The sequence below is a fragment of the Rhinopithecus roxellana genome, chromosome 17 (assembly GCF_007565055.1).
Source record: "Rhinopithecus roxellana isolate Shanxi Qingling chromosome 17, ASM756505v1, whole genome shotgun sequence".
Classification (NCBI taxonomy): Eukaryota; Metazoa; Chordata; class Mammalia; order Primates; family Cercopithecidae; genus Rhinopithecus; species Rhinopithecus roxellana.
In genome coordinates, this window is record NC_044565.1 from 53,481,966 (window position 1) to 53,506,930 (window position 24,965).

General features: G+C 46.2%; 1 protein-coding gene across 4 annotated transcripts in view; it reads left to right on the forward strand.

Annotated features, from left to right (window-relative positions):
* Positions 1-24,965, forward strand: part of EIPR1 (EARP complex and GARP complex interacting protein 1) — a 169,813-nt gene that overhangs the window by 12,834 nt on the left and 132,014 nt on the right. For 3 of the 4 annotated variants that reach the window (XM_030921127.1, XM_010357903.1, XM_030921129.1), the window contains exons 2-3: positions 5,111-5,194; positions 20,603-20,735. In XM_030921127.1, the coding sequence (XP_030776987.1) occupies positions 5,111-5,194; positions 20,603-20,735 (217 nt within the window). The remainder of the gene's footprint in view (positions 1-5,110; positions 5,195-20,602; positions 20,736-24,965) is intronic. The other variant, XM_030921128.1, reaches the window with a different exon arrangement.

A 24,965-nucleotide genomic window follows, 5' to 3' on the forward strand; every position in this document is an offset into this window, starting at 1 on the left:
GCAATGCTTTTCTAAAACTACATCCTCTTCACTCCGTCTGAAACAGATGATCTATTTAGACTTGTTTTTCTGCCTGCTTACCATGATTCCTCTCCAGGTATGCAGCTCTCAGCTCTGCAGATTGCTTTAGAGTGGAGTAAATTGAATGCTGGTTCATTATTGTCACTCAAGTAGCTTCTGCATTTTCTGAATTGCCCTTCGTTTTTCAGTATGATAGCCACTGATACAATTTGCTTATTTTTGGTTTTCTTCTATTTTCAAGTGATGCCATTTAATCCTGCCTTCTGTCTAACTTGGAGCTCCTGGGTTCATTTTGATAAATGTTAATATGTTGTTATTATGGTCTGTGCCAGAGTTTTTGATACTTAATCGTCTATCATCATGTCTTTTAGTCTTTTTGAGTCTTTGTCTCCTCTCTCCTAATGAGAGTCCAAGTTTCCTGAGGGCAGAGGTGGCGCCTCGTACCTCTTTAATGCCGCCACTGTACCTGCTACTAGGCAACCCTTCATCACTGACTTGAAGCATAGACAAGCTTTTCTGTAGAAAGTAATCATTCCCTTTCAGGTGGGTCCTCTCCTGGGGGCTGTTTTTGGGGCCTTTTGGGCTTTTTAACATCTAGGGTGACAACACAGTCCTGCATTTGAAAATCTTGGTGTTCTTGTCTGAAGGTGGACCTGTCCCAGTGTTCTCTCTCCTGACCTGGGGTTCAGCCTTGGAGCCATCAGGGCTTTGTCTTTCAGGAATGGCTGGCACTCCTCATCAGTCATCTTTCTCCAAGCCAGAGTCAGAGGCTTTGTGAACTTGCTAATAATTATATGCAAAATTTTCTGTGCATGGATGCACATTTTTGGCAGAAGGCCTATAACTGGCTCCAAAAATTGTCCAGGGAAGTTGCAGCAGAGGGTAGAGGGATACCGACAGTGGGACTCTTTTGTGTGTGTGTGTGTGTGTGTGTTTTAGTAGAGACGGGGTTTCACCAGATTAGCCAGGATGGTCTCGATCTCCTGACGTCGTGATCTGTCCGTCTCGGCCTCCCAAAGTGCTGGGATTACAGGCTTGAGCCACCGCGCCCGGCCGACAGTGGGACACTTAAATGCTCCTTGAAGAGCTGAATTGACCCGCACAGATATTTTTTCCAAGTGTCTAATCACGGACATGTTGCTCTAGACATGCGTATTCTTGGTTTTATTAAAATGTATTTTAGCTGCCGAAGTTTTGTGCTGCTATTTTGGGAAGGTTGGAAACATAGATAATATTGGTTATGTTTTCTAAGAATAGTTCATGAAATTATTCTGTCTCAACTTTTTTTGCAATGGACACCCAAGAGATGTCATTGTTTTGCTCTAGTTGTGGAAACCAAGTCAAAACCAGGCAGAGTAAATGGTCAGGGCAACCGTTCACTTGTTTCTCTTACCTGGTTTTGAAAGAAATGAATCAAAACACCAGAAAGAACATGTACGAGTTGGATGTGACCGCAGTCGAGGTGGGAATTGGGTGTCAAGTGTGTTCAGAGCTCCGTATGGGAAGGGGGCGTGACCTAATGGGGGCGTTTAGTGAACTGTATGGAGCAGGGTTAGTTTCCTGTTGCTGCCATAACAAAGTCCCACAAACATAGTGGCTCAAAATAACATTATTTGATTATTTTACAGTTCTTGTAGGTCACAAACCCAAAATGAATCTCCCTGGGCTAAAGTCAAGACATAAGTGGGTCTCTGTTACTTCTTGGAGGCACTAGGGGAGAATCTGTGTCTTCACCTTTTTTAACTTTCAGGGCACCCACGTTCCTTGGCTCATGGACTCTGTTAAAAGAAAAACTTAGCTGAATTAAATGTAAAGGAGTTTAACTGAACAATGATCAATTCGTGAACTGGGCAGCCCCTAGAATCACAGCTGATTCAGAGAGACTCCAGGGATGCCTTGTGGTCAGAACAAATTTATAAACAAAAAAGGGAAGTGACATACAGAAATGGGAAGTGCGGTACAGAAACAGCTGGATGGTTTACAGGCTGGAGTTTGCCTTATTTGAACACAGGTTGAACACTCAGCAGTTTATGAGTGGTTGAAGTACAGCTGCTGGGATTGGCCAAGACTCAGGTGTTACAGGTGCAGACTCCTAATTTAGGTTCTCAGTCTTGTCTACATATTAAGTTAGGTTATGATTCCTCCACAAGGACTCAAATATAGAAGCATGGAATCCTTCTCAGGCCATATTTCATTTGCTTTAACAATTCCCTCATTCATCTTCAAATCCAGCAACAGCCACTGGGTCCTCCTCACAGCTGCCATTGTTACTGGTGGAAGGTGTCCAGGTTCTTGGCATCTTGAGCAAAGAATTGGACAAAACACACAAAGTGAGGAAAGAATGAAGCAACAAAAGCAGAGAGTTACCGAAAATGAAAGTACACTCCATGGGGTGGGATTGGGCCGAACAGCCGCTCAAGGGCCCCGAATACAGAATCTTCTGGGTCCAAATACCCGCTAGAGGTTTCCCATTGGCCCCTTGGTGTTTACCCCATGTAAATGAAGTGATGGCCCACAATCAGTGTGATTGGTTGTGGAAAGCAGCCAATCAGAGCAACCAATCAGAGGCTACAGTGAAGTTACAAAGTTACAGCCTTGTCCAAACGTCTGATTGGTTTGCAAAAAGCAACCAATCAGAGGTACTTCCAGCTTCTCTACTGCCATGCAGAAAGGGTGAGGGTCTGCAAAGGGTGTAGCCTCTGGTCCTGTTGTTACTTGGGTGTAGAAAATTAGGGTTTTCCTTTCAGTCTAGTTCTAGGAAGTCAGCGTGAATTGGCCTTAGGTTCCCTGCCTCCAGATTCTGTTCTCCTGCCTCACCACCTCTCTGGTTCTCTTTTCTGTGGTCGCATTCCTCTGGGACTACAGCCAGGGAAGGTTTTCTGATTTCAGTGACCCACATGATTAAATAATCCAGGATCGCCTCCTCATCTCAAGGTCCTTAATTTAAGCACATCAGCAGAGTCCCTTTACCGTGTAAGTTAACATTCACAGGTTCTGGGGATTAGAATGTGGATATGGGTGGAGGGCCATTATTATGCTGGCCACAGGGACGTGATCCAGGTGCAGTTAATGCTTGTCCTAAAGCAGAGATGGATTTGAATTTGTAAGCCTGCAGTGCTAGTCACAGCTCTAGTAACCAGTTGTATAACTGTTTCCTCTAAGCCTCAGATTCATCACCTGAGATCTTAGTTTTATCTTCTGATTATTAAACATATTAACGATAGCTATTGCAACTGAGGCTGTTGTATACAGCCTGCATTTCTCTTTCAGGAAATCCAGCCACTTCTGAGACTGTTGGAGGCTGATAGCTCTCAGCTGGGCCCTGCTCCAGGAATTGCCCTCAGCTGAACAAAGGCACTTTGCCCAAAGTCACACCCCTCCTCAGGGACAGCCTGCATCCAGTGACTGACCCACGGGGGTAGGGATTGGGTGGTATAAAACCCTGGCCATTTGGCCTTAACTCTGAAGGGCCGTCCAGCTCTAGAGCTCCCCACTGGATTGGCTGAGGTCTCCATTGCAGATGTGATGCATTTCATCTTCTCCCTCAGCCCAGCCCTTCCTCCTTCACCCCAATATGGAATAGTTCCCAAGAGCAAGTCTCCTTTACATACCTTTCGAGCTTTAGAGCTTGCTTCCCAGGGAATCTGTTTGACTCCTCTGTAGCCCTTTTTCTGTTGGTTGTTGTTTCTTTTGGTTTTTGATCATGTGGTTTTGTCTTATTGTATGACTGGCTATTTTAATTAATTAATTATTTTATTTTATTTTATTTAGACAGGGTCTTGTTCGGTCACCCAGGCTAGAGTGCAGTGGTGTGATCATGGCTTATGGTAACCTCAATCTCCTGGGCTCAAGTGATCCTCCTGCCCCAGCCTCTTGAGTAGCTAAGTCAACAGGCATGAGACACCGTGCCCAGCTAATTTTTACAAATTTTTTTTTTTTTTGCAGAGATGTAGTCTTGCTATATTGCCCAGATTGGTTGGCCAGAACTCCTGGCCTCAAGTGATCTTACTGCCTCAGTCTCCCAAACTGCTGAGATAAGAGGTGTGAGCCACCATGCTTGGCCCTATGACTGGCTATTTTTGATTAAATGTTGAACATTTTTCTGTGTCAGATTTTAGAAACTTTGGATGTTATCTTCCTCCAGAGGATTGACTTCTGGCAGGAGTCTGGCTAGCCTAAGAGCACTGACCTGCTCCAATCAGGATTGAGATGACTTTTGGAGCTTTAGCCTGTGCAGGTTGGTCTAATTCTAGTTTGCCTTTACTCCTGGGCTGTATACCTGTGGGGTTAGTGCTTTACAGGCTCTTCTCCCAGGCGGACCCTGTGCTTGGTTTTTTGTGCCCTGAGCTCCATGAGTCTGTCAAAGCGCTCTTCAGCATCAGCCTATCAGCCACGCTTTCCAGATTGACAGATGCCTTTAGGTGAAGAGTGACCAGGTGCTGGGCTTCCCCGCTGGGCTTCCTCCTGCCCTGGATCTTGGTTTTTTGTGCCCTGAGCTCCATGAGTCTGTCAAAGCGCTCTTCAGCATCAGCCTATCAGCCACGCTTTCCAGATTGACAGATGCCTTTAGGTGAAGAGTGACCAGGCGCTGGGCCTCCCCGCTGGGCTTCCTCCTGCCCTGGATCTTGCCACTTCTTCGTTGCCTTGGTAGTTCTCTGAGGCTGTGAAACAGATTCAGGTTATTCCTTTAGTTTTTTTTAGTTGTTATCTGCAGAAGAGTTGGTTTAAACCCCCTACTCTGCTATTGCTGGAAGCTATTTTCTGTTGTATTGTTGAAGTATAATTTGTTTAACCAGTCTTTTACTGTTGAAATAATAGTTTTACTAAAAAATAAACATTGATGTGTACATAATTTACATCTTTGTTGCTTAATTTTTTACCCACGTACAATTATTTCCATATGCAAATTTGAAGTGGAATTGTGTTGAAAGTGTGCAAAAGTCAAAGGCTTTTAATACATATTTCTAACTTGCTTTCCAGACACTGTACTAATTTATACTTTATCAACAGTAGATGAGATCAACTGCCTTTTTCATCTCTATTAAATCTAACTTCATAAATGTGCATGTGTTTTTCTTCCGTCCTGCAGGCACGTGCTTTAACACCTCAAACTGCAGAAACAGATGCCATTCGGTTTTTGGTTGGGACACAGTCTCTTAAATATGATAATCAGGTAACTATTTTCGACAAGTGTATACATGATAATTACTAAGCCTATTCTTAGTTTCATAACCATTTTGCTCTGATTTTCCAGCAACATTTGAGAAATTAATGCCACATAAACAAAATAAAACTTTCACTGGATTTAAGTCTATCTTCAAATCAAAGAATATTATCCATCTCTATGCATTGACTGTGTTTAGTAGTTTAAACTTCCTCTGTTTGGCATGACCTTTGTAGTCTTGTTTGGCTCTTGTGGTTATATAGATTTGGTTCTATAAGCAATTGAGAAGCGAGGATATGTGGTCACCACTACCCCTTCGTCTTGGGCCTGTGGATTACTTCTTTAATTGCTCATAGAACTCTTCCTAGGTGAGTGTGGGCTGGGTCACAACCTCATCCCCACTTGATCCAGGCTGTGGGGAAAAGAGAGATCAGACTGTTACTGTGTCTATATAGAAAGAAGTAGACATAAAAGACTCCATTTTGTTCTGTATTTGAGATGCTATTAATCTGTGACCCTACCCCCAACCCTGTCCTTGCAAGAGACATGTGCTGTGATGACTCAAGGTTTAACGGATTTTGGGCTGTGCAGGATGTGCTTTGTTAAACAAGTGCCTGAAGGCAGCTTGCTGGTTAAAAGTCATCACCATTCTCTTAATCTCAAGTACCCAGGGACACATACACTGCGGAAGGTCGCAGGGACCTCTGCCTAGGAAAGCTAGGTATTGTCCAAGGTTTCTCCCCATGTGATAGTCTGAAATATGGCCTCCTGGGAAGGGAAAGAGCTAAAAGTCCCCCAGCCTGACACCCGTGGAGGGTCTGTGCTGAGGAGAACTAGTATAAGAGGAAAGAAGGCCTCTTGGCAGTTGAGATAGAGAAAAGCATCTGTCTCCTGCCCGTCCCTGGGCAATGGAACATCTCGGTGTAAACCCCGATGGTATGTTCTATTTACTGAGAAAGGAGAAAACCGCCTTAGGGCTGAAGGTGGGCCGTACTAGCGGCAATGCTGCTCTTTATGCACTAAAATGTTTATGGAGATGTTTGCATATGCATATCAAGGCACAGCGCTTTTCCTTAAACTTACTCATGTCACAGAGATCTTTATTCATAGACCTTCTCCCTATGATGATCCTATTTACCTGCCACTTCCCTTTTTCTAAGATGGTAAAGATAATGATCAATAAATACTGAGGGAACTCAGAGACCGGTGCCAGTGCGGGTCCTCTGTATGCTGAGCGCCAGTCCCCTGGGCCCGCTTTTTCCTTCTCTATACTTTGTCTCTGTGTCTCATTTCTTTTCTCAAGTCTCTCGTTCCAACCAATGAGAAACGCCCACAGGTGTGGAGGGGCAGGCCACCCCTTCACCAGGCCACTTGATCTGTCACTGCCACTTGATCCAGGCGTGGATACAGATGGAACCCTTTTGCTGTTCTGGCCACTGTAGCGGACACTCAGGAGATCTAGATTCGGTTCATGGCCTGGCAGTAACCATGTGACTTTGAGCACATGGATTCCCCTTCTGGACTCCATTTTCCTCATTGCTAAAGTGGAGATTAAAATGAGATGCTATGGTGATTGCGAAGATGTGCATTGTCTGACACCGGGAAAATGTGGGTGAGGCCATGTCAGACATGGTCTAGGGCCTCTGTCCAGCTTACCAGATCACACAGGGGAAATGGCATTCAAATAGCTGTTGAAGAATATGCAGGCCTGGATAGGATATAGTGAAACTGTCACTCTCGTATGTCGATAAAGGTTTAAAATCAGCATAGTTATAGCTACTAATTCAGTGATATACCCTTAGAGCTTCATAAATAAATGTTTATGTACTTAATCTGTAATTCCTGTATCCCAAACCTAGACAAAAATCATTATACATGAAGAATATTAATTATAATGATACTTATAGTCATAAAAACTTACAAGCAATCTATGTCAAAATGCGTGAATGTTAGATTGAACGATATGAAGCCACCTGTAATGACAGATTCCTAGACTTCCTCCAGGTTGAATCTGGTTACTCAGAGTGAATAGTATTCCCTTATTACACTCGTTAAAAGTTACAGACTCCTAAGAAACATGATAAGAATTAAGAATTGTTAGGTGATTCGGTGGGGTGTTAACATTGTGTTTATAGTATGATCACCGCGCTGTGAAAAAGCAAAGTACACGATTGAATCCCTTCTTGGAATAAAGACTGGAAGGAAACAGGCCAGAAAGGACGAAAAATTGAGCCACGGGTTATCTTCAGATGCTATTCACAGGGGATGTGTTCCAAGACCACCCAGTGGATGCCGGAAACCTTGGCGAGTACTGAACCCTAAGCATAATATGCTTTTTCCTATACTTACATAGAGGTAAAGTTTAAGTTATAAATTAGGCACAACAAAAGGTTAACAACATAACTAATAAAAAAAAGAACAATGATTATTAGTTATGAAAGTTATATGAATGTGGTCTCTGTCTCTCAGAACCCCGTACTGTGCTATACTCACCCTTCTTCTAGTTCTTTATTTTTGAGACAGAGTTTCACTCTGTTGCCCAGGCTAGAGTGCAATGGCATGATCTCAGCTCACTGCAACCTCTGCCTCCCAGGTTCAAGTGATTCTCCTGCCTCAGTCTCCTGAGTGGCTGGGATTACAGGCATGCACCACCACACTCAGCTAAGTTTTGTATTTTCTTTTTTGTAGAGATGGGGTTTCACCATGTTGGCCAGGCTGGTCTCAAACTCCTGACATCAGGTTATCCGCCGGCCTCAGCCTCCCAAACTGTTGGGATGACAGGCGTGAGCCACTGCGCCCGGCCACTCACCCATTTTCTTGAGAAGATGTGCAATAATACAAGGCCTATGTGATGAGATGAAGTGAGGGGAATGACTTAGGCATCGTGATGTAGGGTTAGGCTATTATTGACCTTCTGAGGATGTGTCAGAAGCAGGAGCATCTGTTTTGGGTGATCCGGATCATCAAGCCATACAGTGTTGATGGTTAGATGTCAGGAACAGACAGTGTGGATGGCTCAGGGGCAGGTCTCTTTTGTAGCATGGATATGCTGATCAAAGGTGTCAGGAACAGATAGTGTCGATAGCTCAGGTTATGGATATCCTGATCAAAGGGATGGTTCATGTTTCTGGTGGGATGGAGTGGGACGGCTCCAGACTTCACTGCACTACTCAGGATGGTGTGTGATTTAAATTTACGAATTGCTTATTTCTGGAATTTTTTCATTTAATGTTCTTGTGCTACACTTGACCACAGGTAACTGAAACCTCAGAAAGCAGAACCTCAGATTGGGGCGAGGTGGGGGCAACATCTAATCAGGATGTAAAATTATTTTCTTTCTAACATTTTGTTTTCAGAATGTGTATATATGTATGTGTGTTACTTTTCTACTGGAAAAAATATAAGGGAATTATTTATATATAAAAATAGTTACCAATGGCCACCTGAGAGGGAAGGAGGACCCGCCATGAAGATGGCCTGTGGTTTCAGGGATGGCGTCTCCAGGGGCATTGGGGAGTAAAACCCACATGGGCAAAAGTGGCACAGAGATAGGATGGGAGTCATGCCACTCTGCCTTCCAAATGCAGCTCCACAAAGCAGAAGCCAGCAGAAACCCAGGAATTCATCACAAAATGGGGCCATGGAAAGCATGAGAGTTATGAGCGAATTACTGTGTACCTGCTCTTAGCCAGAATGTGGTAATGGCATTTCCATTTGGTAATGACATTAATGAAGAATCATTGGTACCAAAGTTATCAAAATAGAGAAATAAAAGAGGCCAGGTGTGGTGGCTTATGCCTGTAGTCCTAGCACTTTGGGAGGCCAAGGCGGGCGGATCACTTGAGATCAGGAGTTCGAGACCAGCTTGGCCAACATGGTGAAACCCTGTCTCTACTAAAAATACAAAAATTAGCTCAGTGTGATGGCAAGCACGTATAATCCCAGCTACTTGGGAGGCTGAGGCCTGAGAATCGCTTGACAACTGGGAAGGCGGAGGTTGCAGTGAGCTGAGATCACACCACTGCACTCCAGCCTGGGTGACAGAGCAAGACTCTGTCTCAAAAACAAAAACATAAAAAAAAAAAGAAAGAAAGAAAGAGTCAGCCCAAAACGACAGAAAGGGTTTTAATCTGCCTTAATTTGTTTTTTGTTTGTTTGTTTGTTTTTTGGAACGAAGTAACATCCAATTAATATTTTAAAGAAGCTTTCCAGTTTTTCTGTTTCCTTCCTTCTAATTTGAAGAGTTCTGATAATTTCTCAAGTTAGTTCCCAGTATCTTATTTTTTGAGTCAACAGTAGGTTTTATTACACACCTCATGTATTTCCACACTTGCCTGCAGTTGTCTGTGTGTGAATCCGTATGATAGGTACGAAGCTGTGTTTTTGACTTGCTGGTTTTGTCTTTCTGTTTCTGGTAAAGGCATGTGACATTGTTGAGCTGTTCGTCCATTCATCCACTCAACAAATGCTTACTTCGTAGATTGACAGAACTCTTTAATTCCTCTTTTTTATGTACTGGGTACACAAAAACTGAACAGATACTTGTGTCCTGAGTTCAGTGTTTAGTGAAATGGCGAAATGGATAAGCAGATACTCACAGTACTGTTAGTATTACCATCTGGTATAGTTTGGGCCTGTCTGCACCTAAATCTCATGTTAAATTGTAATCCCCAGTTTTGAGGGAGGGACCTGGTTGGAGGTGATTGGATTATGGGTGTGGATTCCCCCCTTGCTATTCTCGTGACAGTGAGTGAGTTATCACAGGTCTGATTGTTTGAAAGTGTGTGGCCAGGAAGGCTCCACTGGCTGCGGGCTGCAGCCCGGCCCACGTGCCTTCTGTGACAATAGAGTCTGGCCTCCTCCTGCACAATCGGAAGCCCCCACCCCTTGCTCTGGAGCTCCAGCTCTCCAGGGAGTGGTAACTGGGAAGGGTTAATGGCTCCTGGCGTTGCCTCAGGCCCTCACTCCTTTCAGGCAGTCATTAATTCCCTAGAAAATGCCCGGTAGCTGCATCATTACTCCATGATGCAGCTGCGCTATCTTTCTGAAAATGTGGGGACTGTCACAGTTGCCGACTTTCCTCTGAGGGACGAACTGATTTGTGTCTGTTTCCTCCTATGGGACAGGACTCTGTTGTAGCTCCCTGTGCTTGGGGGCGGGGGGACAGGGATTTCTGGGGTCTTTGCTCGCTTTCTGGGGTTCTCCTTTGAGGAGGAGCTGGAGTTCTTCCTGGGGAGTGTGCTTATGGCTTAGCATGGGCAGGGATGAGGAACAAGAGGATTTCCGACCTGAGGCACTTTAAGTGCTTCTGCGGTCTGCGTTTCCCACAGACTTTCCCCATATATTGGTACCCACCGCCTTCTCATGTAGATAAGGGATGAGTCTGAATCTTCCTCTGGAGACCTCTGGGAGTGCCATGGTGACAAAGAGGACCAGCTTTGCCTCTTCTAACGTGGAAGCATTGACCCAGTGGCTGGGATCCTCGTCAGTGAAAAGACTGATGTCACAGAAGGGCATGACAGAGCAGCTCGTTTCTTCCCCTGGGTAACTTCTTAGTTTCTCAGCTCAGCTGCATGGTTCTGCATCTGTTTTGATTTGTGACAGCTTTGTGCCTGCAGCCCCGCTGCCTGCAAGTCCTGTTCTCACCTGTGCTCAGAATCACCAGGGCGCTTGGTCAGCATTCAGATTCCCAGCCCCACTCTAGACTAACTGAGCCTTGATTTCTTCCCTGCTGCTGCCGCTCTCTCCTCCCTCACCCTTCTCTCTTCCTTTAATGGTAAAAGGACCTGGCTACTCAGGGTCACTGAAGCATCATAGGGTAGCCTGGCTTCCTTTTGATGAGGCCTGATCCAGAGGCTCCAGCCTGTCACTAAGCGTCCCTGACTCGCATTTCTGTTTCTTACTGTCTTCGGTGTGAGCTTCATCTTCAGGGGTCCTGTGTTTTTAGGGTATATCCCTAGATGGTCTGCCATACTTGGAAATTCTTTAATTGGTTCTTTCCAGCTTTTAGGTTCAGTGAGTCTTAAGATCTAACATATAAAGTGCTCTCTGATATTCCCCTTTTCCCTCACTCTTGAAGAATCGGTTTGACCCTGTATCAGTCTGTTTTCATGCTGCTGATAAAGACAGACCCGAGACTGGAAAGAAAAAGAGGTTTAATGGACTTATGGTTCCACATGACTGGGGAGGCCTCACAATCATGGTGGAAGGCAAGGAGGAGCAAGTCAGATCTTACCTGGATGGCGGCAGGCAAAGAGCGAGCTTGTGCAGGGCCACTCCCCCTTACAAAACCATCAGCTCTCGTGAGACTTAGTCACTATTAGGAGAACAGCACGGGAAAGAACTGCCCCATGATTCGATTATCTCCCACCAGGTTCGTCCCACAACGCTTGGGAATTCAAGAGGAGATTTGGGTGGGGACATAGGCAAACCATATCACACCCTCAGATCTGTTGGTGTATTAGGCCATTCTTGCATTGCTATGTAGAAATACCCGAGACTGGGTAATTCATGAAGAAAAGAGGTTTAATGGTTCTGCAGGCTGTACAGGAAACATGGCTCTGGCATCTGCTTCTGGGACAGCCTGGGGAAGCTTCCAGTCATGGCGGAAAGCGAAGTGGGAGCAGGCACATCACATCACGAGGGCGGGAGCAAAGAGTGAGGGGGAGTGCCACGCTTCGGTGGCCAGAATCAGGAGAACTCACTATCCAAAACAGCACCCAGCCACGAGGGAGCCACCCCCAGGATCTGAACACCTCCCACCAGGCCCTGCCTCTAGCACTGGGGATTACAGTTCAACATGAGATTTCGACAGGGACAAATATCCAAACTATATCAGGTGGCATTCCTGCAAGTGTTCAGCTGGACGGGTTCTTTGGGTTTAAGGAGAAATTTATGATTTTTGTCCAAGGTTTTTGAGTCCTGATCTCTCCTACAGACAGCTTCTAACGTCTTTTCCGTGAAATCTTCCCTTTTCCACCCCCTTTTCAATTCCTGAGCTGGAACTAATTGATGCCTTTTCTCTACTCTTGTCTGTCTTTGCGTATGCATGCCTCTAATATAAGGCTTCACGTTACAGGATTCCTGTTACTTCTATTCTGTATTTTTCTCCAAATCTTGACACCTTGCCATCCCTGACAAGTATTGTGAGGCCAAGGACCGTTCACTGCTGTGTCCTTTTGGTGCCTGGTGCTGAGCAGATTGTTGGATGGGTGTATTTTAAGGAAAGTCACAAACTTCTGTAATAATTAGTTCTACTGTAGCAAACGCACTCACTTTCCACAAGTAAATCTTGTGATGTCCTGTTGGGCATCTATTACATTTTCAGACAAACATCAGATTTGTTTCTGTCTAAAGAAGTCATGATATCCAGAAACCCCATGCCTGGACAATTCCGGGGTGTTGCTGCAAATTCCATCTGCTCGGTTTGTGAGGTGTGGGGGTGGGCAGGGTGTCTGTCACTGCTTCGGATGAACAAAACATGCTGTGAGAAGTGTTGTGGACTCTAGATTGTAGGGTGTCCCCAGTCATCTGTTTCATAAGGGTTTCCTTAAAGCATTTCTGTGGCACGTTGTTATTGGTGGTTTTCACTGGATTTCTGTACCAGGAACCAGTCATATGTGTGCACCAGTGCAAATCAAGGGAAAGATTAATGTGGTGCCCTGTTTCCCTCTTCTGCCTGCACCAAGCTAGATCTAGGGAAAGATAAGCATGGTGCCCCGGGGCCGCGTTCCCCTCCCACGTGTGCATCCATGTAAAGAGAGACAGAAGTGTAGTGCCACGGTGCTGCCTCCCACTGTGCACTTGCTTTTCTATTTTCCTCTGTGAATTGTACCCTACTTTGCTTTCTGAGAATTTTGGTCTCACTATATATATATATGCATATTTTTCTTTTTTTCTTTTCTTTTCTTTTTTTTTTTTTTTTGAGACAAGAGTCTTGCTCTATTGCCCAGGCTGGAGTGAAGTGGTATGACCTCAGCTCACTGCAACCTTCACCTCCCAGGTTCAAGTGGTTCTCCTGCCTCAGCCTCCCGAATAGTGGGGATCACAGGCATGCATCACCACGCCTGGCTAATTTTTATATTTTTAGTAGAGGTGGGGTTCCATCATGTTGGCCAGGCTAGTCTTGAACTCCTGACCTCAGATGATCCACCCACCTCACCATCTCAGGGGATCAGCAGTTCCGAAGTGCGGGGATTACAGGTGTGAGCCACTGCACCCAGCCTCGTCTCACTATATTGATTATGCCCCCCCCCCTTTCTTTTTTACAGAGTTCTACTCATGTCTTTCTGATTTTTAGAGTGAGAGGCAGCTCCCCACTGAAAGGAAGAGCTGGTACTTCAGCCCGGTTCTCTGCTACCAGAGGCAGCTGGTGGCATTCCAGTGACTCAGTTAGTTTCCAGCCTCTGCTGCAGCCCTTGCCCACCCACTGCACAGACTGTGTCACCTTCTGCACAGTTCTGAGCAACGTGCTCCTGGGGCACAGGGAGCTTCTGGAACGTGGAGTCTTTTTTCTCCCCCACTGCCAAGTGTACTGTTTGGGCTTCATGGGCAAGAGCTGTTAATACCCTATGCTTTAATTGCCTCAGAGAGAAGTATTACTATGTTTAGGGAAATGGCGGTTATTGTATGGGACTCATAAGCACTGGAAAATCAGTAACATACTTAATAACTGTATTACTTATCATTTAAGTTCTTAGCTAAAGGACCAATATGTGTTTTGGCCGAGTGTGGTGGCTCACACCTGTAATCCCAGCACTTTGGAGGGCAAAGGCAGGAAGATCACAAGGTCAGAAGTTCGAGACCAGCCTGGCCTGGCCAATATGCTGAAAACCCGTCTCTACCAAAAATACAAAAATTAGCCGGGCTTAGTGGTACCTGCCTGTAGTTACAGCTACTCAGGAGGCCGAGGCAGGAGAGTTATTTGAACCAGGGAAGCGGAGGTTGCAGTGAGCCAAGATCACGCCGCTGGACTCCAGCCTGGGCGGCAGAGTGAGACTCTGTCTCAAAAAAACAAAAAAAGGAGTGTGTGTTTCTCTTAGAACAAAGAGATCTTAGAGATGTAGTTACCTAAATGTACAAATACTGAGAAGGGCCCAGATATACAAAGAGCCCAGAAAGGGTTAGTGGCTTGCCCAAGGTCACACAGCCAGGAATGACGGAATCCAAATGAGAGACCAGGTCTCCTGACTGGCAGGTCACGTTCATGTCAGCACCGAGCTGAAGCGTGAAGCCGTCTACAGTAGAAACTGTGTTTTCAGCGTCACTTGCTGTAACCAGCAGTAAAGGAAACCAGCGATATGGACCATGGCTTGTCCTGTCCAAGATCTGGTCCTAGGCAGTATTCAGTATTCCGCATAACTCTTAAGGAATTGCCACTGAGCAAGTGGGTTTTATTAATGGATGACGTGGCAGGAAAGGCGTCTCCTGTCGTCTGTCCAGTGGCTGTCCCGGGTGAGAACGGGGGAGGTTTGCCATCGGTGGCCGAGGGCATCTCCTGCCTCTGGGGAAGCCACTGGATCATTCACTTTCCCTAGGAGGGTGGCTCTTGATTTTTTAATATCCACTCTTATTTATGTGTGGTATTTTTTATTTTTATTTTTTTCTGTGGAGATGAGATCTTGCTGTGTTGCCCAGGCTGGTCTTGACCTCCTGGGCTCAAGCCATCCTCCCGCCTCCACCCTGCGAAGTGCTGAGATCACAAGTGTGAGCCACCATGCCTGACCTTTTTCTTTCTTTTTTTTTTTTTTTTCAATTCTCAAGAGTTTTTAAACTTTCACTTGAGAAGCGCAGATGAAATGGACAGCGCGGCGGCCTCAGCTCTGTACTCAGCAGCCTGGCCCTGGGCTGTGGCCACACCGTGGCATTTCTCTCCAAGCCCCAATTCTTCCAGAAAAGGAGGGAGAGGTGATTAAGTTCATCTTTACTGACTTTCTAATAAATTTTTATAACTCTTTATTCTAAATCTTTACAATGTCGTCTATGGCCTTAGCCCAGCACTGGTAAAATCAACTTTAAAAATTTTAATGATGATTCAAAATAGATGAGTTTGATCTTCATTATAAACGATTAACACATTAAAAAAATCCAATGTGGCGTGAAAAGTTTAAAGTAACATTTAAGTACTGCTCACAGGGCGACCGTCTTTCCGGACCTGCCTAGCTGGTGTTAATGGCTTTCTTTTGAGCCCTGGTAATCTTTTGCGCTCACCTTAGTTACAGTGTTTCTTTGTCACGTTACTCGTTTTCAGAGCCGGCCTGTACCTGCATATGTGTATTCAGCAAAACAGTTGTTTATGCTTTCAGGTGAGCGGGGTGTAGGGTGGTGCTCTGAGAACAGAGAGTTGAGGTACTGGTTCTTCCTTCCAGCTGGGCGCTGCCTCGCACTCTGGCTTGCTGCCGCCCTGCAGAGTGCTTCTACGGGGCAGGCGATGGGGCCGCAGAGCTTGCATGCCAGGACCAGGGGCTCCCGTAGGCCTGGCTGTGCCATGCCTAACTGTAGTAGCCCAGGTCCTCCACTCTTCAAGCCTCGGTCTTTTCACCTGTAGATTGTGATTAATAGTAATATATTCTAGGGCTGTTTTAAGGATTAAGGCACTAAAGTGTATAAAATACTTCGCATAGTGCCTGGTGCAATATAAATTTCAGCCATTACTTCGTTATTTTTGCTCGTGTTGGTTGCTGGCATCCTGTTTGAACAGCCCAGTGTTAAAACAGTTCGTGAAGATGTGTACTTTGTGCTACTCTATGAATCAACCATAAAATAAGGGATGTGGGAAAATCTCAAGACTCATCAGGCTTAGCAATGAAGGTTAAAGACCATTTCTATTGCAGTGTACCAGATTAGGAGACATGGGCTTGGGAGAAACATGGATGCCCCTTCTGCCCTGTGCGTGCTTGCTGGCTGGAAGAGGTGAACCTGGAGGAGATGTGTGCATCCAGGAGCTGAGTCCCGTTGGAAAGCTGTGCCTTGTGTCTTCACGAGAAGGAAAACAGCTTCATGGGAAGAAAGTGGGCCCAGCCAGAGGCAGAGCCTGTGGGGAGGCAGGAGACTAGGAGAGAGGGTCTGCTGAGACTTGCAGCCAGGCCGAGGGGCCAGCGTGGGGGCTTCGCCGCACTGTCCTGAAGACACACCCAGAAAACCCTCGGCTGCGCCTGCTGCCCTGGTGCATTTCAGAGGAGCAGATTTACAAAGTAGTACATTTAAGTGCATCCCTTTTTTCAGTGCTAATGGATTTCCTGATAAGTAGGAAATGTGAAAAATGCTGAGGAAAAAAATTCCCTAGCAACACAAAAATTACTTCTAATTTTCTGTATCCCCTTGTGGTCTGTGTTCCTGTGTGATGGTATTATATAATCACATGCCATTTTATAGCCTGCTTTTAAAATTTAATACTCTTGTAACATTTTTGGTATTAATAATTGCTCTTAATCGTAACTTTTAAAGCTATATAACATTTCATAATACACCTTTTTTGTTCATTTATTCTTTGGGGCAGATTTCACAAAATCAAATTATTATTTCAGTTTCAACATTTATGTAGTTCTTATTTACATATTATAACGAACCTTATAAAAGAATTGGACAAGTTATAATGTGGACCAATACTATCATAGAATTCCCTGTATTGGTTGCCATCACTTAGAAGAAGTTGGCTAATATAGTAAATATTAATTGGTATCATGAAATTCTCATTTAAAAATTTTTAAGTTGTTGGTTATAATAAAGAATGAATTTTCTTCATGTATTTGTTACTAGTTTTTATTCTAATGCATTTCTGCCTGTAAGGTATAACTATAACTTAACACGCATCCAAGTGCACGCATCCAGAATATGCTACTGGGGGCATCTTTACACATGCATGCACCAGTTCCCCACACCCACGTACCCCCGCCACACCCACACCCGTGATGCACCCACACCCTCCCACACACCTCCCACACGCCTGCACCTGCCTCCCACACACACGTGCATTCACACCCGTGTACACCCACCATACCCATGTACCCACAGACCCTCACACACGTGCTTACATACACACCTGCACCTGCCTCACACCCACACCCCCTCCACACACACCTGCACCTCCCCCACACCCACATACATACAGAGGTGGGCCACGTACCTGTGCTCCCACACACACACACCCACGCATATACACGTGTAGACCATGTACCCATGCTCCCACACAGGTGCACTCCTGCATGCACATGTGCCCACACCCATATGCACCCGTGTCACTGCCATGGAGGGCACCCCAGCAGTCCCCTAAGATCCCTGGAGTCTGGGCCAACTCCAGGCCCGCGGTGAATGGTCTCTGTAATTTGCCTGAGGTAATCGCACAAGGTGCTCCTTCTCGTGTCTGATTTTTCTCACTCAGCGTTGTCTGTGCTTGTGTTGTTGTTACTTGTCATTACTGTGAGAACTGCATTTGTGAATATACCACAACTGATTTACCCATTCTATTGTGGGTTTTTTTTTTGGAGACAGAGTCTCACTCTGTCACCCAGGCTGGAGTGCAGTGGCGTGATCTCAGCTCACTGCAACCTCTCCTTCCTGGGTTCAAGTGATTCTCCTGCCTCAGTCCCCCAAGTAGCTGGGATTATAGACGCCTGCCACTACGCCCGGCTAATTTTTAAATTTTTAGTAGAGACGGGGTTTCACCATATTGGCCAGGCTGGTCTTAAACTCCTGACCTCCGGTGACCTACCGGCCTTGGCTTCCCAAAGTGCTGGGATGGCAGATGTGAGCCACCGCACCTGGCCTACCCATTCTATTGTTGATGGACATCTGAGATGTTTACTGCTTTGGCTATCAAAAATATATCTGCTGTGAAAATTCTTGCACTTGCCTTTTCTTTGGTGTTTGTAGGGTCTATCCCCAATTGTAGAGATGTGACATCATAGGACATATGTATTTCTGCCAAATGTTTTTCTCAATATCACTTAGTATTATTTAATAATTAATAGTATATTATAAATGTGTAACAGGTCCACAGAGGAAGAAAACTGTTCATAGGTAAACTTTCCTTGGGTGTGGAAAGGAAAAAGAGTACAATAAAGTTTCACTTATAAAAACAAGTGCTATGTTCATTTCCCTGGTTCTTAGATGTGTGATATTGTAATTGGAAACTGTTCACTGGGAATATTTCTGAACCTGCTGTGGGAACTGCAGTGGCCCCGAATGGAAAGGGCGGGTGCACATGCTCACTGGGCTCCTGCTCTGCAGTGGGCAAGCCGGCCATGTCTGGCTTCTCCCTGGCCCCAGCACCCGGTACTGGCGGCCCTGCTCTACTCTTGGGAGATTCTGGTTCAGTTCACATGGCTCTGGCACTGGCTGGGTATGAATTACATTCTGAGCAAGTCCAGAATGACTCCTCGGGGTGACCTTATACTGCTATGAAGAAATAACTGAGACTGGGTAATTGATAAAGAACAGAGGATTTTTTGGCTCACATTTTGGAGCTGTGCAGGAAACATAGCAGCATCTGCTTCTGGGGAGCCCTCAGGAAACTTACCAATCATGGCAGAAGGCGAAGAGGGAGCAGCCGCCTCACATGGTGGAAGCAGGAGCAAGGAGGGGGAAGATGCCACTCACTTTTTGGTGGTGGTTGTTGAGACGGAGTCTCTCTCTGCCACCCAGGCTGGAGTGCAGTGGCGCAATTTCGGCTCATTGCAACCTCCACCTCCTGGGTTCATGCCATTCTCCTGCCTCAGTCTCCTGAGTAGCTGAGACTACGGGCGCCCGCCACCACGCCTGGCTAATTTTTTGTATCTTTAGTAGAAATGGGGTTTCACCATGTTGGCCAGGCTGGTCTCAAACTCCTGACCTCAGGTGATCCGCCCGCCTCATCCTCCCAAAGTGCTACAATTACAGGTGTGAGCCACCGCGCCCAGCCCACGCCACTCACTTTTAAATGACCAGGTCTCAGGAGAATTCACTCTCGTGAGGACTGTACCAAGTGGGGATGGTGCTAACCCATTCGTGAAGGCCCATCCCCCATGATCCAGTCACCTTCCACCAGGCCCCACGTCTGACATTGGGATTGCAATTTGACGTGAGATTTGGAGGGGACACAGATCCACACCATATCAGACCCTGAGAGGAGCAGCTGGAAATGATGAAAGGGCCGTCTGAGGTTTGGGTGACGTGTAGGTGCTACTGGGTATTGTGGAGACAGTTTAAACATAGCATTTAATGTTTGTTTTGATTGCAAACGTATTGCAGAGTGGGCCAGGCACGGTCAGGCTCAGACCTAATTAGGCAAAAATGGTAAAAGTACAAATAAAGCACAAAGAAGTAAAGGAAAGCCACCTACAATTCCACCGTCCGACACCATTCAGGTACCTGCTGGTTGTCTTGTTTGGACACGCATACTTTTTGAAAACAAACAAACAAGAAAAGGATGTAGCATTCGTACAGTTTCTTTTTTGTATTATCTTCTAAAATATTTATTACATCGTTCCATGCCACTGAGTAGTCTACAGTATACCGAATGGCGTCATAATATTATATTACCCTCAAATACTGCAATTTATTTGAACAGTTTCCTATTACTAAACACTTAGGTAACTTCTAATTTTTTTATTACAATAATCAATGCCATAGTAAACGTACTTGGATATAAATCTTTTGTGCAGATCCATGAATATTTTTCTTAGTACAGATTTACTTTTAAAAGAGGAATTACGTTTTCTCATTGACTTGGGTATTGGTAAGAAATTAAATGTGAAATCATTTCAATTCCTCTAAAAGTTATCCTGGAAAGCATGGAGATAGTATATTTAACTTTCTTATGTAGTGGCTAAAATGTTATACCATTTAATGTCATAAGATAATAGGCACCAGTGACTGTTGGACTTGTTTTTGAAAAGAGAATAAAAACGTGTGAATATACAGCCCTTTCTTACTCTCTCCCACCTTAATCATGTCTGACGTATGAGGCGAGCTCTGCCCACTGTAGACAGAGTGGGCCAGGCACGGTCAGTCCCAGACCTAATTAGGCAGTCGTGGCCTGCCGCCCCTGCCCTCCCCAGCAGCCATGCAGCAGGCTGGGAGGACCTTGCTGATAGGGACAGCCCTGAGCAGCTCTGGCCTTGACACCAACAGTGGCTCAGTCTTAGAACCACTTGAAGACACAGCATTTGGTGCCTTATTTCTTTAAGACTGGGTATGACCAGAGGGCAATCTTACGTAGCTTGCAATCTTAAAAATGTTCCACAGGGATTTTCTAACTTGTCTTTGGAGAGGAGTCCAGTAAGAAATTATAGAAGTACATACTGTTGGCATAATAACAATTAATTAAAGATATATCTGTCATGAAATGTGCATGTGATTATTCTTTGTAATCATGACGTCTGATGAAGGTACTGAGGAAAGTGTTTGAGATCCTGATGTGCTCTTTTCTTGTATTTCTAGATCCACATCATAGATTTCGACGATGAAAACAACATTATAAATAAAAATGTCCTCCTCCATCAAGCGGGTGAAATCTGGCACATTAGTGCTAGTCCTGCAGACAGAGGTGTGCTGGCGACCTGCTACAACAGAAGTAAGTGCGGCTTTTCTAAGGTACCTGGTCACTGGAGGTAACTGGAGGTATTTCCTAAGACTGGTTTTGTATTGCTAATGGGTTGACACATGACTTAAAAGATTTAACCATTAATGAAGGTGTTGCATACACAGAGAAGCCGTGATATTGTGTGTTTGCAGAAATTCTTAGAATCTTAAGATTCTAAGAATTGAAGCTGGAATCAGCTGTTCCAGGAACGTTGACCCCTTGGTCAGGGAAGTACAGTGCTGGAGGTTCTGGTGAGGCAGACACAGGCATCCTGATGCAGAAACTGTACGTTGCAGGCAGCAGCAGGGATTCACCTCTTTCCTATAGTGTCTTGGTGACCGTCTTCCAGTCCTCTTTGGTAAGGGCAGTTCCATGTACACACGCGCGTTGACTGGTGATACGCCTGATAGGCTTCTTCCTGCCTGCTGTTGGACTCTCTAGGCTCTTGGGGCTCTGGGGCTCTGGGACCTTAGTTTGTGTCAATGCAGACGCCTGAGTCACTGAACTGAGCCTCCCTCTTCCCCAGTTCTCCTTGTTCGGTCGTCGTCAATGACTCCTTTCTAAATTCTGGCAATATGGAGAAATATCTCCTAGGATCTCTTTCTTTACCGTGTAAACCAGAACAAATTCTTTGTAGTTTTTGATACGTAGTTTCTAAAATGTTGCCTTCATTTGTCCCACAGGCTGAATGACTTTTTAGATACTTTTAATGCATTCTGTCTCATCTTCCCTCTCATACCCTGGCTTCAGAACATTGATGTGTAGGGATTGCATGGCTTGTGTATCAGGCTGGTCACCAGGACGTCCTGATCTAAAATTCTGCTTTCACCGAGTTCTGTGTATGTTTCCCTTCCCTTTCCCTTTGCTTTTCCCTTTCTTTTCTTTTCTTGACAGAGTCTCGCTCTGTCACCCAGGCTGGAGTGCAGTGATACAATCTGGGCTCACTGCAACCTCTGCCTCCTGGGTTCAAGCAGTTCTCCTGCCTCAGCCTCTCGAGTAGCTGTGATTACAGGTGCACGTCATCATGCCCGGCTAATTTTTATATTTTTAATAGAGACAGGGTTTCACCATGTTGTCCAGGCTGGTCTTGAACTTTTGACCTCAGGTAATCCACCCGCCTTGGCCTCCCAAAGTGCTAGGATTACAGACGTGAGCCACCGTGCCCGGCCCTCCTTCCACTTTAACTTCACAGCCGCCCCATGTCCACTCTCTGAGGGCCCTGCCTTCCACTTGGAGGGCAGTGTGGCTTGTGGCTGAGTGTGGCTGTGTGCCTCCCTCCTGCCAGCGGGAGGTTGGGGATCCGAAAGCCTCCTTGTGTTTTGTCTGCTGTCTGTGCTGATTGGTCCAAGCTGACAGTGTCTCAGCAGAAACACATTTCTTAAGAATCTATGGGTCTTCAGTAGATTTCCTGAGGCTTCACTTCCTCAGATAAGAGCCTACCTGCAGATCTTTTAGAAACCATCTCTTCTCTGCCTTAGTCTCCTGCTAAGACAGCCAAGGGACTGCCCCCTTCACCCTTGACCCTTCACCTTCACCCTTCACCCTTCACTCTCTCTTCTGCCTGAGGATCTGTGAGATGCTTCCTCCGCTTCTTGAGAGGCCCTTCCTAGGCCTGCACTCTGACCTCCTGATCTTCCCGAGGCTTTAACCACATGCAGTGTGGCCCATCCTCAGCCTTTTCTTAGGGGCACACCCTCCTGACAGTCGGGTTATTAGTCCATTCTCGCACTGCTATGAAGAACTACCTGGGACTGAGTAATTTATGAAGAAGTTTAATGGACTCACAGTTCTGCAGGCTTAACAGGAAGCATGACTGGGTGGCCTCAGGAAATGCACAGTCACCGTGGGGGTGATGGGGAAGCCAGGGCCTTCTTCACAAGGCAGCAGGAGAGAGAGAGCAAAGTGGGAAGAGCCACACACCTTCAAACAACCCGATCTTCTGAGAACTTACTGTCACGAGTACAGCAAGGGGGAAATCCACCCCGTGATCCAGTCGCCTCCCACCAGGTTCCTCTCCTGACATGTGGGGATTACAATTCAAGATGAGATTTGGGTGGGGACACAGACCCAGACCATATCAGTTAGGCTTTTCATTTCAGCGCCTTTTCTGGATGGAGACGCTGGGCTTTTAGTTACTCCACCATCGTATAGCTATTCCCGCATTTGCCCCCTCCTCCACCCTTGCCCTGTCCCCCCACCAGGAAACCCCCCGAGTGCAGGCCCAGCCTCAGCACAACAGGAGCTGCTTCCACGACCCTGCAGGGCACGGCCTTTCTGCCCCCTGGATATTCCAGGCATGCTCTGCTTTTTCTGTGGCTCCTCAAAAACCTCCCAGCCTCTACCCACTGCTGGAATCCAGAGCTCCTCCTGCATTTCAGGCATTTATTACCGCGGCCCCTGCTTCCATAGTCATTATACACTGCAGAGGAATTCCCACAAACACAGCGGCTTCCAACAGCACATGCCTCTTCAACGGTATGTACTGGCTGTGGCTTCGTAGGGCCGTGGCCTGGGGTCTCCAGGCTGCCATCCAGGCCCCTGCCAGGCTGTGTCAGGGCTCTCACCTCACGTGGCTCCTGGGGTTGTAGGATGCAGGCTTGTTTCCTGGCTGTCTGCTGGGACCACCCTCAGCTGCTCCCAGCTGTAAGTGGGCTTTGAATTAAACTGCCAAGTTTGTGGCAGTTTGTAGGAGCAACAGAGAACTAACACAGTTGCCGAGCAATCTTGGTCTTGTTGGTCGTCCACAGGCATAAGTTGGTCGCGTCCTTCAAGTTACCCTGGATCTCATGATTTTCAGTCGTGGCTTCCAGAGACTGACTCTTTCTGCCAGACTTCGAAGGCAGCATGGATCTGCTGTTAAGTATTTCCCTCATCTGTCAGCCTCTCGAGGAAGAAAGACAAAACTGTTCCACAACATTCATGTCTAAGTTCCAAGAATGCTGTTTTATTCCTGCCATAGGCAGAACTGAGATTTACATCCCGCAGGGAAGGCTGTTTTCCAGTGTGAAATGCTGCGAGTTCCTGCTCTGATCAGGAAAGAGCAGCACAGCGACTTGACTCATGCTTAACCTGGCTCTTCGCCCTTCAAAGCACGTGTGGCGCCGGGTCTCACCTGAATCGGGTCATCTGCATCAGCGGTCGCGCCCATGGGGCAAGGTGCCAGGCCCTCCGGCTTCAGGTGCCTCCGGACAAGCCTGGAGTCACAGACCTAAGCTTGCTCTGCATAACCCAGTGCAGGGAAAACGTTCTAGAGACTTCCTGTGTTTTGCAAACATACTTGTGCTCTGTAGTTTTTGCACTTAGCTCGCCTCTGAATCACTAAGCTTCCACATTTCAATGAATCAAATATGAATTAAATCCAAAAGCACCACAAACTTAGATGAGACGACATTGCTTAAATCGTCACTTCATTGAAACAAATCTCTTTGCAAAGATCAGAGTTGCACTGTATCCTCCGTGTCTTCCAATAGTGTTTTCTCCCATTGTGCTCTTCCCCTGCCGTTGCCTGGGTTGTTGGGAGGCCTCTTGCGGCGTTTACTGTGTGTCTGTTCCTGGTGTGCTGTTTATCGGGATGTGCTTATAGAAAAGCTCCTGTCCCTGCTGTCCTTGGAGCCCCACACATGTTTTCTTTGTTTCTCCTCCTTTGTAGCCCTTCCTTCTTTTTGTCTCCATTAGTTTGTGTGGTATTTTGGTGAACAGTTGGCTTCTTTTAATGAAGAGACTGAGGGCTTCTGAGACACGCCTTTCGGCGCACACCCTGTGTGGGGCAGGGGCGGGCAGTGTGGGAAGTAGAACCGTAGGTGGAGAGGGCGGGCGGATCACAGGCCAGCTGGCGTGAGTTGTTAGGAGCCCTCCTTCCGGCAGGCGGTTCCCTCTTCTAAAGTTCTTTCTGTGTCTTTCTTCACAGATGTCCTGAAATCCTTTTTCAGGCTTTTTTTTTTTTTTTTTTTTTTTTTGAGATAGAGCCTCGCTCTTGGCTCTTGTCACCCAGTCTGGAGTGCAGTGGCACAATCTTGGCTCACTGCGACCTCCACCTCCCAGGCTTAAGCAATCCTCCCACCTCAGCCTCTCGAAATAGCTGGGACCACAGGTATGCACTGCCATATCTGGCTGATTTTTAAAAACATTTGTAGTAGAGATGAGGTCTCACTGTGTTGCCCAGGCTGGTCTTGAACTCCTGAGCTCAAGTGATCTGCCCGCTTCAGCCTCCCAAAGCACTGG